The sequence below is a fragment of the Phocoena phocoena genome, chromosome 13, assembly GCF_963924675.1.
Source record: "Phocoena phocoena chromosome 13, mPhoPho1.1, whole genome shotgun sequence".
Classification (NCBI taxonomy): domain Eukaryota; kingdom Metazoa; phylum Chordata; class Mammalia; order Artiodactyla; family Phocoenidae; genus Phocoena; species Phocoena phocoena.
Genome location: NC_089231.1, coordinates 73,432,879 through 73,454,669, shown reverse-complemented (window position 1 = coordinate 73,454,669; position 21,791 = coordinate 73,432,879). Strand labels below are relative to the sequence as shown.

At 43.3% G+C, this 21,791-nt stretch overlaps 1 protein-coding gene across 1 annotated transcript in view; it reads right to left on the bottom strand.

Moving 5' to 3' along the window:
* Positions 1-21,791, bottom strand: part of ANKRD13A (ankyrin repeat domain 13A) — a 39,621-nt gene that overhangs the window by 6,417 nt on the left and 11,413 nt on the right. Inside the window, exons 2-11 of the mRNA XM_065889623.1 lie at positions 14,593-14,725; positions 13,657-13,781; positions 11,466-11,511; positions 9,819-9,962; positions 8,942-9,131; positions 5,102-5,168; positions 3,689-3,770; positions 1,965-2,026; positions 1,085-1,215; positions 275-432 (exon numbers count right to left, since the gene is read on the bottom strand). Of these exons, the coding sequence (XP_065745695.1) occupies positions 275-432; positions 1,085-1,215; positions 1,965-2,026; positions 3,689-3,770; positions 5,102-5,168; positions 8,942-9,131; positions 9,819-9,962; positions 11,466-11,511; positions 13,657-13,781; positions 14,593-14,725 (1,138 nt within the window). The remainder of the gene's footprint in view (positions 1-274; positions 433-1,084; positions 1,216-1,964; positions 2,027-3,688; positions 3,771-5,101; positions 5,169-8,941; positions 9,132-9,818; positions 9,963-11,465; positions 11,512-13,656; positions 13,782-14,592; positions 14,726-21,791) is intronic.

Here is a 21,791-nt window from a genome sequence, read left to right as displayed (position 1 = left end):
GGGCCCAGCCGCTCCGCGGCATGTGGGATCTTCCCGGACCGGGGCACGAACCCACGTCCCCTGCGTCGGCAGGCAGACTCTCAAGCACTGCGCCACCAGGGAAGCCCATGACACTTCTTTAAACCAAATTAAACTAGAGGATAACTCTGCCCTCCTCCATTAAGTCTACTGTCTGCTTCTTTTGCCTCAGATGCTCCAATTCCCTGAAGCACACTCTGTCTCCCACAAAAACGGGCAGAACCTATGGGCGCTCCTGTGGTTTATTGAACGGTACCTATTTTGACAGGAAATCCAGGTGGGAATTCCAGTTTGATGAAGTCTCTCAGTCGGGCAAAATGCGCACTAGTTCGGGCCATCAGGTCAATGATGGGGATGACCTGCTCCACGAGAGACAGAGGAAACTCCTCACACATCCACAGCATTGCTTTAAACCTGCCGGATTGGATGAGAAAAGACTGAGGCCATCTCCCTCAGACAGGGAGAATGCATTACTTCTATGCAGTAGGCTAGACAACGTCAGCTTCCTTATGCCCCACGCCCCAGCCTTCCCAGTCACCTTACCTCCCCTACGTCTAAGCTGGGAAGGGATTAGAGCCACAAAGAACTCGCATCACCCTGAAATCGGGCAAGCAGGAGAAATGACCTGCGCTACAGCCTTAATCGATAGCAAGCAGGAAGAATGGGTAGCTGGTAGAAACCATTTCATTTGATCAGCTGAAGCTTGTTGGCAGTTAAAAAAATAAATAAGGAATTCTTATATCCAATCTATATTCCATCTGGAGAAGGTCGAATAATAAGATGGGCAATCTACTGTTACCTTTCATCAGATAAAGTAATTTTTGTTTTGGGGTTTTTTGTTTTTTTTTTTTGCAGGATGTAGGACCTTAGTTCCCAGACCAGGGATCAAACCTGTGCCCCCTGCAGTGTAAGGGTCTTAACCACAGGACCGCCAGGGAAGTTCCAGTAATTTGAAATTATTTTTAAAGGAAGGGAACAGAGGAAGGACCGAACATGACACTGGAAAACAGCACGACTTCTGAAACAATCAAGAATCCGTTGACAACGGCTGCTGAGTCTCTCTTACTTTTGTGTTCTAATCGTCAGCTCTTTCGGCCTTCCGATGTCTCTGTCCTTCAGATCAAACTCTTCGTTGAAGTACTCATCAGGTGTGATGGCTGTGGGGTTGTTGGCGGTGGCACACTCTGTGGTGAGGTCCTGCCGAGCCAGAACTCAGGGGAGTCAGAAATGCCAAATGATGCTGACAAGTGGAGGCCTAGGGCACCTAGCCTCTGAGGTGGACATGTTAACCAGCTACAGAGCAGGAAGTTCTAGTCATTAACTTTTTTTTATTAAGTTAACTGCACAGAACAAGAAAATTGACAAACAGATTACCAAACTACATGACCAAGTCTAATGGATTTCTCCATTTCAAATCATTTCTCCACTCTCCTTTTATCTCCTGATTATAGAAAGGAAAAAGAGCGACAGACATAAATATCTGAAAGCACATGGGATCTGGAAGATTCGGAGTTCAGGTTCCAGCTCTGTCCTTCTTTAGCCTGTGGCGTTGGAAAGGTAATTTCACTTTTCTGACCCACAGTGACCTCCACGGCAGCAATTGCATATGGTTATTGTGAGGACTGAGAAAGAAAGTGTTTGTTCAGGTGCTCTATTAAAATATAAAGTCCTGAATCCTTTTTTCAGTTCCATTTTACAGAGAGGGCCTAGTTTAAAACAGGAGAGAAAGCACCTGATTTCTATAATCACTACCTGCCTCTAAAATCTTTATTTTCAAAGACTCACTCATCTTATTCTCTTCCAAAAGAATATCTCAGATTCCAGATGGGGAGTACTTTTTAGCCTGTTCAAATCAAGTGGTCTGCTCAGGATTCAGTAAATGCCACCACAAGTGGAGAAAAGTCATCTCCTGTTAAACCGTGCTGGAAGCTCACACTTCGACTTACCCCTTGAGCACCAAATTGGTGTTCCACAGTCCCCAGCAAAGACTCCAGTGGGTTCCTGTCCGCTACAGAGGAGGGAAAAGTTGAATGTCGAATATTATACCTTAATTATGATTACAGAAAAAGATTCTCATCCTACCTTCATGTTTCTCCATCATGCATTAGGAAATCCATCTATGGACAGGCCAATAAAATCATCCCCAATAGCCATCAGCTAACTTATCCTTTTTTGTTTTCGTTTTTTAAAAAATATTTATTTATTTATTTATGGCTGCGTTGAGTCTTTGTTGCTGCGTGCAGGCTTTCTCTAGTTGTGGTGAGCGGGGGCTCCTCTCCATTGCAGTGCACGGGCTTCTCATTGGGGTGGCTTCTCTTGTTATGGACCTTGGGCTCTAGGCACACAGGCTTCAGTAGTTGTGGCATGCTGGCTCAGCAGTTGTGGCTCACAGGCTTTAGAGCACAGGCTCAGTAGTTGTGGCACACGGGCTTAGTTCCTCCGCGGCATGTGGGATCTTCCCAGACCAGGGATCAAACCCGTGTCCCCTGCATTGGCAGGCAGATTCTTAATCACTGCGCCACCAGGGAAGCCCCTAACTTACTTTTTCTAGGACACTTTTTATTAGGATCTCTAAGCTAGATGAACAATAGTTATAAGAATTCAATCAGAATAGTAGAAAAAGTTTGGATTTAGGAACGAGCCAGATCTGGATTCTAACTGCACCTTGGCTGGTCGGAGGCCTCAGCTTCCTTAACTGTCAAACTGGACGAATGGGAACGGTAGAGGCGGTGTGAGTTAACAATGGCCACATGCTCACCGCACGCTGCAAGCCCCAGTCTCTAGGTTTACGTGTAATAGCTCATCTGATCCTCCCGATGACTCTAAGGCAGGTCTGGCAGCACTCATTTCACTGCTGAGGAGACCAAGGCACAGCAGGTAGGTACTTCACACGGCCCCGAACCGGCCTCGCGCCAGCTGGGATATGGCAGCCATGTATTGGCTATGTTTTGGCTCAGAGCCCAAGTTCTGTCCAAATCTTTCATTGTGATAGTTTGGACTAAATCACTCATTCCAGTGATAAATATTCTCCAATATCCTTATCTACTTTTTCAACCGAATCCAACAATTGTCCTGCATAACACATAAACAAGCCCTGTGAATGGCTTTAATTACAGCCCTGTGGAGCCAACCACAGGGGAGGACCTCCAAGAATGAGTCAGACTAAGGAAAATTTTATAAAAAGGAAATTTGGATTGGCATGACCTAATCACATTAACCCCCAAATTTAAAAGAGGCAACAAAGACTTCCTCTAGACTAAAAAAAAAAAAAAGAGGGGGGAGAAGGGGGACGTCCTTGGTGGCGCAGTGGTTAAGAATCCACCTGCCAATGCAGGGGACACGGGTTTGAGCCCTGGTCCGGGAAGATCCCACATGCCGTGGAGCAACTAAGCCTGTGCGCCACAACTACTGAGCCTGCACTCTAGAGCCCACGAGCCACGGCTACTGAGCCCATGTGCCACAACTACTGAAGCCCGCGCGCCTACAGCCCGTGCTCTGCAACAAGAGAAGCCACCGCAATGAGGAGCCCGCGCGCAGCAATGAAGAGTAACCCCCCGCTCACTGCAACTAGAGAAAGCCCGCACACAGCGACAAAGACCCAACGCAGCCAAATAAATAAGTAAAATAAATAAATTTATTTTTAAAAGAAAGAGAGAAGGGAAGAGATTACCTTTGTATCTCTTTTTTTCTTCCTCAGTCAGATGTTCTGTCCGTATTTTGGTTATCACACTCACATTGTTCACTGTATAAACCTTGAGAGAGATGTGTGAAAGGAAACAGTGACACGGGGAATCAAAACTCAACAAATAAGCATAGCAAGAGCAAGAATGCTGAAGCCAAAACAAAACAAAACCCAGCAAAATAAAAATGAGAAATGGTTAACATTCATCAGAACCCTTCAGAGAAAATACACAGCTACCAACTTAGAAATGCATCAGCAGCTACTTTGCATCTCTGACATTTTTAATTACCCCTGAGTAGTTAACGGTGACAGGCTGCACTTTCCAACTTGCCCTTCTTGTTGCTAAACACTCTCAAAGAAGGCCCTGCAATTTAGGCCTCCCAGCTGGATTTCTACTAAGGGGCCCAAACCTGCATCGTGTACTTGGACTGATTTGTGGTAATCTTATACTCAGACCGACTTAGACAGCCATCGGACAGAAGGAAAAAGGAAGGAACACAAGGTTCTCTACACTGGTAAGATTTAGAGAAAACCAGCAAGCCACTATTTAAAAGGTATTCCGTATATTGACCTCAAATTATTTTAACTGCCAGGGTCAATGCTCTGTTTTCAAGGTTGATTGAAGAATACTGGGGTCCGGAAAATCAAACATCACAGTTCACAGAGAATTAACTATACGCCAAAACGTGGATTCCCAACGTCTAAAGATTCAGGAAACACACCCAGCACTGGAAGGACTATTTCTAAGTACATCTCACTGAGCGTGATGTAAGCTTTCTTTGCTCAGAGGTCACCAGAGGACCCTGCAGCTGCTGGCAGCACCATTGTGAGCCATCAATCCCCGCTGCACTGCAGGGCTAACGAGAGGCCAGGAAACAGCTTTCCAGCTGACACAGTGCCAGATGACTCGAGCAACTGTCGTCTCCACTATGACAACTATCTTCTAAATTCACTGACATCAGGTAAGTGGGCTGGAAGCCTACTGGTTACAATTAGGCTGACTAAAAATATTGGGAGAGTCATAAAAGCTACTTTACAATATATATTTTTTAAACCCACTCAGGTGATTAAAATAAGATGAACAAGCATGTTAAATCTAGTCCTTTCTTTTTCTTTTTTTAAAGAATTAAAGGAATTGTCACTCCCACCAGGACAACTGGTACCTGGACTCATTTCTCTACAACATAGTTTCTCTTTGCCATAACTAGAGACCTCCTTGGGACATGCTATTCCATTTTCTGAAAGTCAAATAAGATAAATCCAAGGAGGAGACACATTAGACAGAACTTATTCCCCAGAGCACCTCCATGGCACAGATGCATGACAAAATCTGAACAGACTCCTCATTTGCATAGAAGCTAAATAGCTATGTTAAATCTTATTTTAAGAGTTTCCTTTTACCTTTGCTTCGTAACCATTAACAACTTCTGCTTTATCTGTCCTCCAGCCCCAGAATCCGGATTTAGTTCTGATAAAAAGTGAACACCACAAATTTCCACATGTACAATATGCCATTCAGATTTATCCCTGCAGCCTTTATAGGTTTCTTCCCCCAGCTTAAGTTAGTGAAGGACACTTGGAAATTAGGGTCCTACTGTCCACAGAAGGATGTTATTAACGACAGATGGCTCAAGCATCCCCCACCCCCTCCCACAGTTATTAATCAATTTGCCTCACCCCCGGCAAGAGAAAGCCTCCATTCTTGGCTTCTTTACGAAAGCTGCCGGCAGAGGCAACAAAGGTGGTGACATTTATTGGACAGCTGTCCCCAAGAAGTGAGTGCAGATGACCAGCGTCCAAGGGCTCGCCACTCTGGGCCAGAGCATTCATCTGAGTCATCCCAGCCGTGGGCACCGATAGAGTCAGTGGCTCTATCCCCATAAGCAGCAGTATCTCAATCCAGGAATTCTTAGAACAGTGAGGCACAGACCATCCTGCTCCTGGGAGAACACGGATGAGGCAGGAACTCATCACTGTGGAGAGCTGCTTGCAGAAGCCATTAGTGCCTGCGGAAAGGCTTGGGAGTTCGCGCGCGTTATCAGGTTTGGTGCAGCGGGGGGGAAAAGAATATCAAAAGCAGTTTTTCAGCCCAGCCATTGAGTCCAGCTCTGTGGAACTGCTTTTAAAGCAGCCCAGCACTTCAGCAGCAGCTGTAGCATTGGTAAAGTGCCCAAACACCCAGTTACTCAACTCAATATACTCCTGGAAAAAAAATGCATTTAGGAGCCAAATGCGGCCAAGAGGCTCTGATTCTTTTTCAAAGCAGCTCACCCTGGGAAATGCTCCCACTCCCGGGGGAGCCCTGCCCAGACTGCCCCTTTGTCTAGGACGTCACATCCCAGCTCCGCTGTGACTGCTGCACTTGGGCCTGTGTCAGGCAACTGCCTGCCTCCTGCTCCGACCCCGGGGTGAAGCAGGACACTGCGCAGGAAGCTCCAGAACGGTGGCCGGGAGGCGGTTATCTACATGTTGTGTTTCCAAACAGTTTGCTTTTCTTCTAATGAGATTTGGTAAATGCAATTAGTCCAGACAGGGTATGCGGAGTTTTATGTGTGCATTACAGTCCATCAGAGAAAGGAGGGACCAGAGCTTACTTTACTATTCGTTATCCACAGTTAGCACAATGTGACCGATGGAGGGAAAGAGAGGACGCCTAAAAGGATGATACCACATGCTAGCTATCTCCAATTTACATTCCAGAAACAAATTTAGGGACCGCACCTGCCTCATTAATGAACCTTAGTCCCCTTTTAGTCGGCGATCGATGAAAATCAAGATATTCCTTTGGGTGAACAGTTCAATCCTCAGTTCCTGTCTTTCACTAAGAACTTGGTATCTTGGCACAGGAAATCATCGCTTTCTGGCACTCGGACTGAAGGATGACTAGGTCTGCTCCACTTCGTCCTTTGTGGATGCTGAGAAATCAGAGCCGCACTTTCTCCCTGGGAACTGCCACACTCCTCACTCAGCCACATCTGCTCTACCTGCAATCCTGGCTGCTCCATTTCCTTCCCCACATCCACTCTCTGACAGCTTAGTTATTAAACTCAACCTCTACATCCTATTTTAAAACCAAGATTCTAATAAATCCTTGGCTCCTTGATTAACTGTACATGCAGAGGCATCTGATAATGATAGGAGAAAACCCAGCTTCCTCTTTTGCCATTTTCACCTCTGCCCGTCTCCACTGAGACCACCATGCCAAAGGCCACTTAGCACATGCTGGGACTCGGAGGCTGCCACACAATGTGGAGAAAGGCTCTGAGGGTGGCAGGGAATGCTCTGTTTAAGGTGGGCAGCACAGAACCTTTCAGAGGAGAGACAAATCCAAACTGCAACCAGAGGGTATATATCCGCAGGCTCAAAATTCACTCGGACAAAAGTATTACTTTGCAAACATCAAGCTCAGAGTAAGATTAGGAGAAAGAAAGGGGTGAAGAAGACTGTCCTAACAGGCCCACATCTTCCAAATTTGATCAGCTGAACACTAGCTCACACCTCGGGTAAGAACCAGGCAAGCACACTTTTTCTAGCAGCAAACCTCATCCTCAAGAGGGGCCCAAGCCCTTGCTTGAACCACGAGAAGCTCACTGAGCACCTATTTCATTCCAAGCACCACCGAAACCAGCAGGTGCCTTCTAGAAATTCTCTCTCAGCAACTTTCTGATGCTTGCAAAATGAGGGTTAGCCTGAACCATCTGAAAACCCCGGGACCACAGGAATACAAAATGTAACTCAGTACAAATGGAAGGGGGGCTGTCTACCCTCCGCTGGGTGACAGCCAGTAACCATCACAATTCTCTGTAAATTACACTTCAGAGCAAACAATGACGCTACAACTCTGCTGCTAAACTAGGGGGAACGGTGGCTCCTCTCATGACATCTGAGATTTCATCTCGAGATTGCCTCCTTTTTTCTTTTCAGCTGAGGAAAACAGGAACCTGAAGATGAGGCCGCTTGCTCAGAGCTGCACAGTTAGCAGCCCTGCCGAGGGTGCCAGGTTCCTCCAGCCCTCGGCTCCCCCATCTTCCAGCTTTATGAGCAGAGCCCTAGGCTGGCGTGCCCTCCCGGCCTGCAGAAGCAAATGCTGAAGCCTGGAGATGTTTTCCCGAGACCCTTCCAGGTAGAGCCACGGTCAGTCCCTAAACCTTGCTGTCCCTGGAAGACAGCGGCTGTCACCTGGTGAGGCCGGCTCGAGGAGGCTGGCAACAGGGGACTGATCCTGCCTCAGGGGATGTCACTCCCAAAGCAGCAGCATACCTGGCATTTTCTCTTCTGCTACCAACAAATACCCTAATTCCACAGCTTGATCTAAATTAGGGGAAAGGGGCACTTAAACCTTACGTTTGATTAAACCAAAGACTCTCAGTTTTATTAATAAATTTTATACTGGAAACAAAGAAGAAAAAGAAAAGATAGAACAGTCAGTATATTCATTAAGAGAAAAGAAAGCCTAAATCCAGAAGAATAGTGTCCATGTCAGCTCAGGCTACGTCCGCTGCTTTGGTTTACAGAGAGCTGGATGTGACATCCTAGGCAAACACTCAGGGCTCTTACAGAATCCCTCAGTTCAGTGTGTTCTACGGTAGAAGCACTCAGGCCAACAGCTATGACAGCCTCCACCCCCTTACAAAGGCCCTCCCCGCCTCGGCTCTGCCCACAGGCAGAGGCCCAGAAATGGTGTTCTCACCTGGGTTAACCGAGGCACAGACCTCCCCAGAGGTTTCTCCAGATAAAGTCTGGAATAAAACTGAAACCCCTCCAGACTCTTGCTCTAAACTATTAGGCCTCATGGGGAAGCAGGAGGTGGATGAGGGGGAGAACCACATTGAATTGTATGATAAGTGTGTATTTGACTGACTAATATCAGTATAACCACACTCAGTACTGGACCCATTCTACCTCGGAAACTCAAAGCTCCATGATTTGGGACTAGGGAGTCTTGTGGATTGCCAAACACAGAAATAAAATTCAAGTAAAATCCATCAGAAAAGGGCCCATAAAAGAACATGAAGACATTTCTCCAAGACTTAACCAATGTGCCATAAAAATGATACATGGTGGAGGATGTCAGCTGTGGTTTGTTTGGTTAGAGCAGAGATCAACTTTAAAACCCACTAGTGTTTCTTACACCATATTAGAAAAATCCCAATCCACCCATACTTTCCAATTAATATATACGTGGCACTAAAGATAGCAGTAAAGGGATTAGACGTGAAAATGCAGAACCTAAATCCATACCTTTCAAAAGCAATGTTTTTAGTATCAAGGCTGGTGTTAATGACTGGGCTTGTGAGCCGCCTCTCAACCTCCCTGCCTTTTGGCTTCATCAAGTCCAGAGTGAGGCGCTCCATTTCCTGGGAAAGGTCAAAGTGTTCGGTGGTGACCACTTTGTCATCGTGGTTGACTTCCATTAACTCTGCCCAGTTGTCTGCTCACGGAAAGAAGGGCATAACTAAGCACAGCGTAAGTAAGATGCAAAACCCAAGAAGCTCTGTATGTTAAACTGCATCATCTTTCACACACACCCCATCCCCCCCCACCCCCTGGTGCTATCTGATAAAACCTAAAGACTATTGATTATCGATTACCTATTTGCCCAGGAATGATCTGGCCAACTTTCCATAACTCAGAGGAGGCTCTGGGCCATCTTCCCCAAAGATGCAGACTTTTTAAATAACTTGTATTTTTTGTTAGCAACACATTTCATCTGTGTACTACTTCTTTAAGTATATGATTACCTAATTAATATAAATTATTTATGCACAATACTGGGTTAGCCACACCATTTCTCACCCTCCATTAGGGGACCATGCCTGATTATGGAGGCAATATAAAGAGACACAAGACAGAGTCTTGCACTCAGAGGTTTAGGAACATCATACGTCAAGAGGGTAACAGTGTTGGGTGGTAAATGGTATGTGCAAGAGAACTATCCAGATAAGAAATAAGATACAGGAATTGAGAGTTGAATAACTAATAAGAATAACGGCAACAACAACAAAACATGCCCCAGAGACAGGCACGGAAAAGGCACATAAGTGTGAATACATTTTGATGGTTAAAAAATCACTCAGAACTTAGGAAGAGCAGTGATTACTAAAACAGAACCACTCACCTTCTCCCTTAAAGATAAAACTCCGCCTCCCTCTTATCCAGCTCATGTTCTCAAATCCCAGCAATGTGATATCCACACGCAGTTTGGCACCACTTTTCCAAATGCGACAGACATCATTCGGGCATATTCTGGAAACCAAGGGCACTGGAGAAGAGAAGTGTACTACTGAGAAAAGCCCGAGGGCCAAGCAGAACAGCCAGGCCCCAGAAATCAGGATTCTGACTTTAATGAAAGGACAGGAGTGGCAAGATGGCGTCGGTCATACAGAACTGGGCTTGACTCCCACACTTACAATACAAGGAGTCATTCTTAAAATATAAAAATGGACTTTCTGTTCTACAGCTGTTTATAAAACTGCAGATCTATGTCTTGTCCAGAGAAAACGCTAAATCAATTTCCTAAGAGTATTCTCAATCCCGAATGAACCCCTCTCACTGACTACCATCAGGGCTAGAATGCATCCATCTGGCTGTCCTTATCCACATATGCTACACTCGCCATCTGGCTGAGGCCCCCCTATACTGTCAGGCCCACCATTCAAGATATCAAATGTCTAAAATATGCTACTTTTTTAACAAAAACTGAGATCAGAGTGGTTATTTGCATTAAAAAGAACTCAGTTTCACAGAAGAAGCTGAAGTTCTGTTCTTTCACATACTTTTTACTTCATTTAAATGTTTTATTATAAATATGACTTCTTGCCTGAAAGGGAAGTCTGGAAGTGAAAACAGCTGAAAATCTGGGAGTTAGAAACTGTCATTAACTGATCTACAAGAAACAGAAGTAGAACATCTAGGAAAATTACTGTCAGTCAATTTGCCTTACATAAGATTTTGGAGAAATACATCCATTTTGTTAAAAAAAAGCTATTCCAATATTCATCTCATCTTCTTCCTTAGAAAAACAAGTTTAGGACTTCCCTGGTGGCGCATTGGTTAAGAATCCGCCTGCCAGTGCAGGGGACACGGGTTCGAGCCCTGGTCCGGGACGATCCCACATGCTGCAGAGCAACTAAGCCTGTGCACCACAACTACTGAGCCTGTGCTCTAGAGCCCACGAGCCACAACTACTGAAGCCCGCGTGCCTAGAGTCCATGCTCCACAACAAGAAAAGCCACCGCAATGAGAAGCCCGTGCACCACAACGAAGAGCAGCCCCCACTCGCCGCAACTAGAGAAAGCCCGTGCGCAGCAACGAAGACCCAACGCAGCCAAAAATAAATAAATAATTAATTTTTTAAAAAAAGAAAAGAGAAACAAGTTTAAAAGGATCGCGTTGAACTCCACAAGGAAATGAGTAACTGATTTATGATAAACCTTACTAAGATTTTAGCCATTTAAAGTGAGATATTAAAAAACGAATAATATAGATAAATGTCAGCGATAACTGATAAAAGGAAGAGACAAAATTGTCTATATATTGTACTGATGAATGCTTGGGAGAAAAAGCCTTATGCACGTGGTAAAAGTTTGGAAGGAACACACCTAAAGCATCAACAACAGTTGTGTTTATGTGGGACTGTGGGTGACTGTCTTCCCTTACTCTCATCTATTCATTTTCTAGATTAAAAAAAATACATATAACTTTTATAAAAAGTTATATAAGCCTATATTCAAGCTAAATAAATTTCAAGCCCACAGCCACTCACCCCAGCTGGTGAATTCCCACTTCATCTGCACGTAGAAATCTGGAGCCTGAAGGACAAAGGTTTAAAATAAATTACCCCTTACAGCGGAAACTAACACAACATTGTAAATCAACTATACTCCAATTAAAATTAATTTTTAAAAAATAAAATAAAAAATGAAATAAATTACCCTTGGTACCATTAACTAAACACAAACACAGTAAGGTTTACTAGGGGTGTTTAAAAGGGAGAGCGAGAAAGAACAGAGAAGAAGAAACATAAATCGCAAACCCATCACACTAAATCCTTATTTTATGTTCAGGCTGTTATTTTATCTTAATATAAAATATGTCTAGACAGTTAATAAAGTTAACTGCAAGTGACAAGGTTGGAGGGAGATAAAGTCAAAGTTGATTTAGGGGCTCAACCGTGTTCCTAACAGTAATGGCCCATGAGCCAGGAGGATGGGCTCAAGCACCACCACACGATATGGGTCACAGGCTGGTCTAAGCAGAGAAGAGGGAGCACGGACCCCATCTGTTCTACGGGGAACTTGACTGTGAAAGGCTTTGTGTGCTGGGAAGTGCTTGGTGTTTATTGGACCACTCTGAAACCAAGAGGCTGCAAGACATCACTGCCCCCAGAAAGTTGAGTTTTCCCTCCAGAAGACTTTTGCCCCACTTTCCTCTTAAAGTTTTAGGATTTGGCTTTTTGAGGTTTCACACCACCACAGCAGGCCTGTTTAGGATGATTTTCTGACCTACCATGAATTCCTACAGAAGGTTCTTGGAGAGCTACTTAAGAAATCCAACAGTTAGCATGAAGGAAGAAAAATGCCAGAAATTCCAGGTGTTTTTCTGCTCAAGAAAAACCAGATTCCAATGATGGGTGAAGACACTCCGAGGGGCAATGGATAAGAAATGTGGACACGTAACAAGGAGACACTGTTGAAAGACAAGCCGTCATGCATGGCCTCTGGTGCCACCAAGCACCATGTTATTTGTGGGCTGTCTATAACCTCCAGCAGAGAATACCACTCAGTGCAGTTCACTGCTATGGATCAATACGGGTAAAAAACAGAAAGTCTTTTATACTGAATTTTTTAAGTGTGGGTGACCCCATGTTAAATAAGTCATTTTCTGCTTTGTCAAACGGACAAATGATGTTTTTAGTTCCTCCTACAGTGAGTTAGATAAGAAAACAAATCTATGTAATCTTTATGCACTCAAACACACATCTATTTTAAAAACAATGGATACAACAATTTCATACTTCATGGACGGGTTTTTTGTAGTATGTGTAAAATGAATGTCTTAGGCAGGATTTAGCTTGTGTCACAGCAATTTTTAAGAAGAGTGCTCAGATAACAAGCAGTGATTGTCTCACAGCAAAGTTATTCCTTTTCTCAACAGAATTGTTAATTTTTCTCAAGAAATGTGGAGAGCCGATTTATCTAGCAAATATCTTTGGAAATACTTGGGGAGCTCACTTCTGTGTTTAAACTGAGAATAAACAACATGAAAATTGAACCGCTGGTACTTTCTCGTCTCCTGCTGCCTCGGGAATATTGCATATAGTTAACCAATAAGACAGTTATTGCAAGTGACAAAGGTTATCTGAAGAATGGTAACCACCATCCAAAACAATCCAAGAACCTAGAAGTAAAGTCTTTTAAGAAAATTCTCTGTCACAGAGCCCATACATCATTCACAAGAGAGAGAAACTGCCCCAAAGCCAATAACTATAAATAAATTAAGGGAATGGATTAGAAGTCACAAAATACAAATGGCTAAAAGTGACAGGGGTGTCAAGAAGAGCTGCACACAGACTTCTGAGCCTCAGCAGGCCCTGAAAATCCCCATAAAGTCACAATGTTCATTACAATTTCCCCAAGATGACCTGAGCTCGGGATGCTACTTGTAAGAAAACAGGCAGCTAGACAAATTAATTGCTTGATGTCCATTTGTCTTTAGTTCTAATTTTTAAGTAACACTTAAAAGAGTAAGTCTTAATGACCCGGAAACGTAATTTGTGAAAGACTTCATACATTTAACAAGTTGGAAAAGCAAGGAATAATGCATTTGGTATTCAATACATCGTATTCATGACTCATAAAACTCTTTAGGAAGGCACACAAGGATGTCAAACTGTGTCTGCAGCTGCTGTGTCAGCATTTAACTCCAATGATGGCACTGTCAATTTTTATGGCTACCTCGAGAATTTTCTGGAGCAGCTCGGGAACTCCCTCGAGGGCCATGGATGTGTTGTGGAAGTCCCGATGCTGAAGGACTGTGTACACCATCTCGGGATCACCAGTGCTCACAGCCTCGTGCAAAACTGGAAGGCACAAAAGTGAAATTTGACCCCCCTGTATTCTCACACTTTCTGACAAATTCCAAAGCCACTATGAAAAGTATCTAACTGGATCAAAGGCCAATATTCTCTTCAAAGTGGGACCCAGGCTGCAGCCCCCCCCCGATCGTTATGACCATGACTACTTACTTCTAGCCCTTACCTGACTGAGAAGAGAAGAGAACATAGCACTCTTAGCCTCTTGAGCAAACCCTACCATCGTTCCCTTTCCCCGCTTTCTTACCACTGGCTCTGAAATACTGACAGTGTCTTCAGAGCTGGCTTTCACTGTGTGATCACATAACTGTGGAGATGGGCAGGTAGGGTTTGTGTTGTGTATATCCTTGCTCAGTCAACTCAAAATTACTCTGAGAGTAATTTTGAGAGTATGAGAGTGTGCAAAACAAGTGAAGTGCCAGGATTTCACTGGAAAATACTACTACTTTCAGCTATAATTTTTTTGATTTTGTCTATCCTCATGGACTCGCTAGAGTTACCACCACATTCCTCAGGGGAAATCCGGCCTCTACACTCATGTCCGATGCACATAGAGCCGCTTTCTGGATAAGGAGTCACCCTCTACCCAGGGCTCTTGGCCCAGGACATAATTCAGACCACTGTGCTGCAGACAAGCCAGCAGCATCCGAGGCTCTCATCTTCTCGCCCAGCCCCAAGTTCCAAGAGAGAAAGAGTCTTAAGATAAAGATGACTTGGGACAATAAGGATTGAAACTGGCCTTTGTTCAGAAAGAGAAAACAAAATGAAAGGCTTTAAATTATTTTACAAGTATACTTGCCTGTCCATCCCTCGCGATTTTCTTTTGTAACGTCTGCTTTATGTCGGAGCAAGACTCTAGCAGATTCCAAATGTCCCAAAGAAACAGCAAGATGCAATAAGGTTCGACCTCGCGGATCCAGAGCCTCCACATTCTGTAAAGTAAACACTGGCATTTATATAATTGGATATATTACATAAAAACGTGGAAAGGAGTTTGAGAGATAATATTCAGTATAAAAATTTAAAATAGGAGGGTCGGGGCTTCCCTGGTGGAGCAGTGGTTGACAGTCCGCCTGCCGATGCAGGGGATATGGGTTCGTGCGCCGGTCCGGGAAGATCCCACATGCCGCGGAGCGGCTGGGCCCGTGAGCCATGGCCACTGGGCCTGCGCGTCCGGAGCCTGTGCTCCGCAACGGGAGAGGCCACAGCAGTGAGAGGCCCGCTTACCGCAAAAAAACAAACAAACAAATAAATAAATAAATAAAATAGGAGGGTCTGGGAGAACCCTGTTGACATAGCGTCACACAGAAGGGATTTGGTGTGTTCACAGTGGTGGCAGTAGAATCTCTCTGACACATCTGGGCCAAAAAAGCATCTGGGCTACTGAGACAGGACTCCCCATTCTCCTGCAAAAGTAAGCCCAGGAGGCTTGAGACAGTACCCTCAATGTGCTGTGGATGGTAAATGTCATTTAATCCTAAGACAGTTCAGAATTAAATATGAGAAAGATGAAATACACCAAATCCACAGTATTCATTTTTGTGTTAACTTTAGTAGTATTCTGTGTAATATGGCATTTTCAATGTTTGTAAGATTTAGATAATGTATTAGAGAATATGACAAATTAGCCTGTGATTCTAATGTAAGATATACCATTGAATAATTGATTCTGGACTCGTATTAGAGATTTTTACTAGTGTGCAAATAATATTAAAAAAGAGGGGGACTGGTTCAAGATAGCAGAGTAGAAGGATGTGTGCTCACTCCCTCTTGCGAGAGCACCGGAATCACAACTAACTGCTGAACAATCATCGACAGGAGGACACTGGAACTCACCAAAAAAGAAACCCCACATCCAGAGACAAAGGAGAAGCCACAATGAGATGGTAGGAGGGGCACAATCACGATAAATTCAAATCCCATAACCACTGGGTGGGTAACGCAAAACTTGGAGAACACTTATACCACAGAAGTCCACCCACTGGAGTGAAGGTTCTGAGTCCCATGTCAGGCTTCCCAATCTGGGGGTCTGGCAACGGGAGGAGGAATTCCTAGAGAATCAGACTTTGAAGGCTAGCGGGATTTGACTGCAGGACTTCAACAGGACTGCAGGAAACAGAGACTCCACTCTTGGAGGGCACATACAAAGTAGTGTGAGCAGTGGGACCCAGGGGAAGGAGCACTGACCCCATAGGAGACTAAATCAGACCTACCTGCTAGTGTTGGAGGGTCTCCTGCAAAGGCGGGACAGAGGTGGCTGTGGCTCACCATGGGGACAAGGACACTGGCAGCAAAAGTTCTGGGAAGTACTCCTTGGCGTGAGCCCTCCCAGAGTCCACCATTAGCCCCAGCAAAGAGCCCAGTAGGCTCCAGTGCTGGGTTGCCTCAGGCCAAACAACCAACATGAGGGAACTCAGCCCCACCCATCAGCAGACAAGCAGATTAAAGTTTTACTGAGCTCTGCCCACCAGGGCAACACCCAGCTCCACCCACCACCAGTCCCTCTGATCAGGAACCTTGTACAAGCCTCTTAGATAGCCTCATCCACCAGAGGGCAGACAGCAGAAGCAAGAAGAACTACAATTCTGCAGCCTGTGGAAGGAAAACCACATTCACAGAAAGACAGACAAAATGAAAAGGCAGAGGACTTTGTACCAGATGAAGGAACAAGATAAAACCCCAGAAAAACAACTAAATGAAGTGGAGATAGGCAACCTTCCAGAGAAAGAACTCAGAATATTGATAGTGAAGATGATCCAGGACCTTGGAAAAAGAATGGAGGCAAAGATCGAGAAGATGCAAGAAATGTTTAACAAAGACCTAGAAGAATTAAAGAACAAACACTAAAGAACAAACAAACAGAGATGAACAATCCAATAACTGAAATGAAAAATACACCAGAAGGAATCAATAGCAGAATAAATGAGGCAGAAGAACGGATAAGTGACCTGGAAGACAGAATGGTGGAATTCACTGCTGCAGAACAGAATGGAGAAAAAAGACTGAAAAGAAATGAAGACAGCCTAAGAGACCGCTGTGATAACATTAAACGCAACAACATTCGCATTATAGGGGTCCCAGGAGGAGAAGTGAGAGAGAAAGGACCCGAGAAAATATTTGAAGAGATTATAGTCGAAAACTTCCCTAACATGGGAGAGGAAATAGCCACCCAAGTCCAGGAAGCGCAGAGTCCCATACAGGATAAACCCAAGGAGAGACACGCTGAGACACATAGTAATCAAACTGACAAAAATTAAAGACAAAGAAAATTATTGAAAGCAACAAGGGAAAAATGACAAATAACATACAAGGGAACTCCCATAAGGTTAACAGCTGATTTCTCCGCAGAAACGCAACAAGTCAGAAGGGAGTGGCATGATATATTTGAAGTGATGAAAGGGAAGAAACTACAACCAAGATTACTCTACCCAGCAAGGATCTCATTCAGATTCAACAGAGAAATCAAAAGCCTTACAGACAAGCAAAAGCTAAGAGAATTCAGCACCACCAAACCAGCTCTACAGCAAATGCTAAAGGAACTTCTCTAAGTGGGAAACACAAGAAAGGAAAAGGACCTACAAAAACAAACCCAAAACAATTAAGAAAATGGTAATAGGAAAATACATATTGATAATTACCTTAAACGTGAATGGATTAAATGCTCCAACCAAAAGACACAGGCTTACTGAATGGATACAAAAACAAGACCCACATATATGCTGTCTACAAGAGACCCACTTCAGACCTAGGGACACATACAGACTGAAAGTGAGAGGATGGAAAAACATATTCCATGCAAATGGAAATCAGAAGAAAGCTGGAATAGCAATACTCGTATCAGATAAAATAGACTTTAAAATGAAGAATGTTACAAGAGACAAGGAAGGACACTACATAATGATCAGGGATCAATCCAAGAAGATATAACAATTATAAATATATATGCACCCAACACAGGAGCACCTCAATACATAAGGCAACTAACAGCTATAAAAGAGGAAATTGACAGTAACACAGTAATAGTGGGGGACTTTAACACCTCACTTACACCAATGGACAGATCATACAGACAGAAAATTAATAAAGAAACACAAGCTTTAAATGACACAACAGACCAGATAGATTTAATTGATATTTATAGGAAATTCCACCAAAAAACAACAAATTACACTTTCTTCTCAAGTGCGCACAGAACATTCTCCAGGATTGATCACATTTCGGGTCACAAATCAAGCCTCGGTAAATTTAAGAAAATTGAAAGCATATCAAGCATCTTTTCCGACCACAATGCTATGAGATTAAAATGCATCACAGGGAAAAAAATGTAAAAACACTAACACATGGAGGCTAAACAATACGTTACTAAATAACCAAGAGATCACTGAAGAAATCAAAGAGGAAATAAAAAAATACCTAGAGACAAATTACAACAAAAACACCATGATCCAAAACCTGTGGGATGCAACAAAAGCAGTTCTAAGAGGGAAGTTTATAGCAATACAAGCCTACCTGAAGAAACAAGAAAAACCTCAAATAAACAATCTAAACTTACACCTAAAGGAACTAGAGAAAGAAGAACAAACAAAACACAAAGTTAGCAGAAGGAAAGAAATCATAAAGATCACAGCAGAAATAAATGAAATACAAACAAAGAAAACAACAGCAAATATCAATAAAACTAAAAGCTGGTTCTTTGAGAAGATAAACAAAACTGATAAACCTTTAGCCAGACTCATCAAGAAAAAGAGGGAGAGAACTCATATCAATAAAGTAAGAAATGAAAAAGGAGAAGTTACAACAGACACTGCAGAAATACAAAGCATCATAAGGGACTACTACAAGCAACTCTATGCCAATGAAATGGACAACCTGGAAGAAATGGACAAATTCTTAGAAAGGTATAAACTTCCAAGACTGAAACAGGAAGAAACAGAAAATATGAACAGACCAATCACAAGGAATGAAATTGATACTGTGATTAAAAATCTTCCAACAAATAAAAGTCCAGGACCAGACGGCTTCCCAGGTGAATTCTATCAAACATTTAGAGAAGAGGTAACACCCATCCTTCTCAAACTCTTCCAAAAAACTGCAGAGGAAGGAACACTCCCAAACTCATTCTATGAGGCCACCATCACCCTGATACCAAAACCAAAGATACTACAAAAAAAGAAAATTACAGACCAATATCACTGATGAATGTAGATGCAAAAATCCTCAACAAAATACTAGCAAACAAAATCCAACAACACATTAAAAGGATCATACACCATGATCAAGTGGGATTTATCCCAGGGATACAAGGATTCTTCAATATATGCAAATCAGTCAATGTGACACACCATATTAACAAAGTGAAGAAGAAAAACCATATGATCATCTCAATAGATGCAGAAAAAGCTTTTGACAAAACTCAACACCGATTTATGATAAAAACTCTCCAGAAAGTGGGCATAGAGGCAACCTACCTCAACATAATAAAGGCCATATACGACAAACCCACAGCAAACATCATTCTCAATGGTGAAAAACTGAAAGCATTTCCTCTAAAATCAGGAACAAGACAAGGATGTCCACTCTCACCACTATTATTCAACATAGTTTGGGAAGTCCTAGCCATGGCAATCAGAGAAGAAAAAGAAATAAAAGGAATACAAATTGGAAAAGAAGAAGTAAAACTGTCACTGTTTACAGATGACATGATACTATACATAGAGAATTATAAACATGCAACCAGAAAACTACTAGGTTAATCAATGAATTTGGTAAAGTTGCAGGATACAAAATTAATGCACAGAAATCTCTTTCATTCCTATATACTAACAATGAAAGGTCAGAAAGAGAAATTAAGGAAACAATCCCATTCACCATTGCAACAAAAAGAATAAAATACCTAGGAATAGGGCTTCCCTGGTGGTGCAGTGGTTCAGAGTCTGCCTGCCGATGCAGGGGACACGGGTTCGTGCCCCGGTCCGGGAAGATCCCACATGCCGCGGAGTGGCTGGGCCCATGAGCCATGGCCGCTGAGCCTGCGCGTCCAGAGCCTGTGCTCCACAACAGGAGATGCCACAACAGTGAGAGGCCCGCGTACCGCAAAAAAAAAAAAACCTAGGAATAAACCTACCTAAGGAGGTAAAAGACCTGTACTCAGGGCTTCCCTGGTGGCACAGTGATTAAGAATCCACCTGCCAATGCAGGGGACACGGGTTCAAACCCTGGTCCGGGAAGATCCCACATGCTGCAGAGCAACTAAGCCCGTACGCCACAACTACTGAGCCTGCACTCTAGAGCCTGCGTGCCACAACTACTGAGCCCGCGTGCCACAACTACTGAAGCCCGCACGCCTAGAGCCCATGCCCCGCAACAAGAGAAGCTGCCACAATGAGAAGCCTGCACACCACAACGAAGAGTAGCCCCTGCTCGACGCAACTAAAGAAAGCCCACGCACAGCAATGAAGACCCAACGTGGTCATAAATAAATAAATAAATAAGAAAATCTTTACTCAGAAAACTATAAAACACTGATGAAAGAAATCAAAGATGACACAAACAGATGGAGACATATACCATGTTCTTGGATTTCAAGAATCAATATTGTGAAAATGACTAAACTACCCAAAGCAATCTACAGATTCAATGCAATCCCTATCAAATTACCAGTGGCATTTTTTACAGAGCTAGAACAAAAAATCTTAAAATTTGTATGGAGACACAAAAGACCCCGAATAGCCAAAGCAGTCTTGATGGAAAAAAATGGAGCTGGAGGAATCAGACTCCCTGACCTCAGACTATACTACAAAGCTACAGTAATCAAGACAATATGGTACTGGCACAAAAACAGAAATACAGATCAATGGAACAGGATAGAAAGCCGAGATAAACCCACGCACCTATGGTCAACTAATCTATGACAAAGGAGACAAGGATATACAATGGAGAAAAGACAGTCTCTTCAGTAAGTGGTGCTGGGAAAACTAGACAGCTACATGTAAAAGAATGAAATTAGAACACTCCCTAACACCATACACAAAAATACACACAAAATCCATACACAAAATGGATTAGAGACCTAAATGTAAGACCAGACACTATAAAACTCTTAGAGGAAAACATAGGAAGAACACTCTTTGACATAAACTACAGCAAGATTTTTTTTGATCCACCTCCTAGAGTAATGGAAATAAAAACAAAAATAAACAAATGGGACCTAAAGAAATTTAAAAGCTTTTGCAAAGCAAAGGAAACTACAAACAAGACAAAAAGACAACTCTCAAAATGGGAGAAAATATTTGCCAATGAATCAACAAAGGATTAATTTCCAAAATATATATACAGCTCATGCAGCTCAATATTAAAAAAAATAACCCAATCAAAAATGGGCAAGGGAAGCTTCCTTGGTGGCACAGTGGTTAAGAATGTGCCTGCCAATGCAGGGGACACGGGTTCAAGCCCTGGTCCAGGAAGATCCCATATGCCATGGAGTAACTAAGCCCACGTACCACAACTACTGAGCCTGTGCTCCAGAGCCAGTGAGCCACGACTCCTGAAGCTTGGGCACCCGGAGCCCATGCTCTGCAACAAGAGAAGCCATCGTAATGAGAAGCCCGCACACCGCAACGAAGAGTAGCCCCCGCTCACTGCAACTAGAGAAAGACTGTGCACAGCAACAAAGACCCAACGCAGCCAAAAATAAATAAATAAAGTAAATAATAATTAGGGAAAAAAATGGGCAGAAGACCAAAATAGACATCTCTCCAAAGAAGACATACAGATGGTCAAGAAGCACATGAAAAGCTGCTCAACATCACTAATTATTAGAGAAATGCAAATCAAAACTACAATGAGGTATCACCTCACACCAGTTAGAATGGGCATCATCAGAAAATCTACAAACAACAAATGCTGGAGAGGGTGTGGAGAAAAGGGATCCCTCTTGCACTGTTGGTGGAAATGTAAATTGATATAGCCACTATGGAGAACAGTATGGAGGTTCCTTAA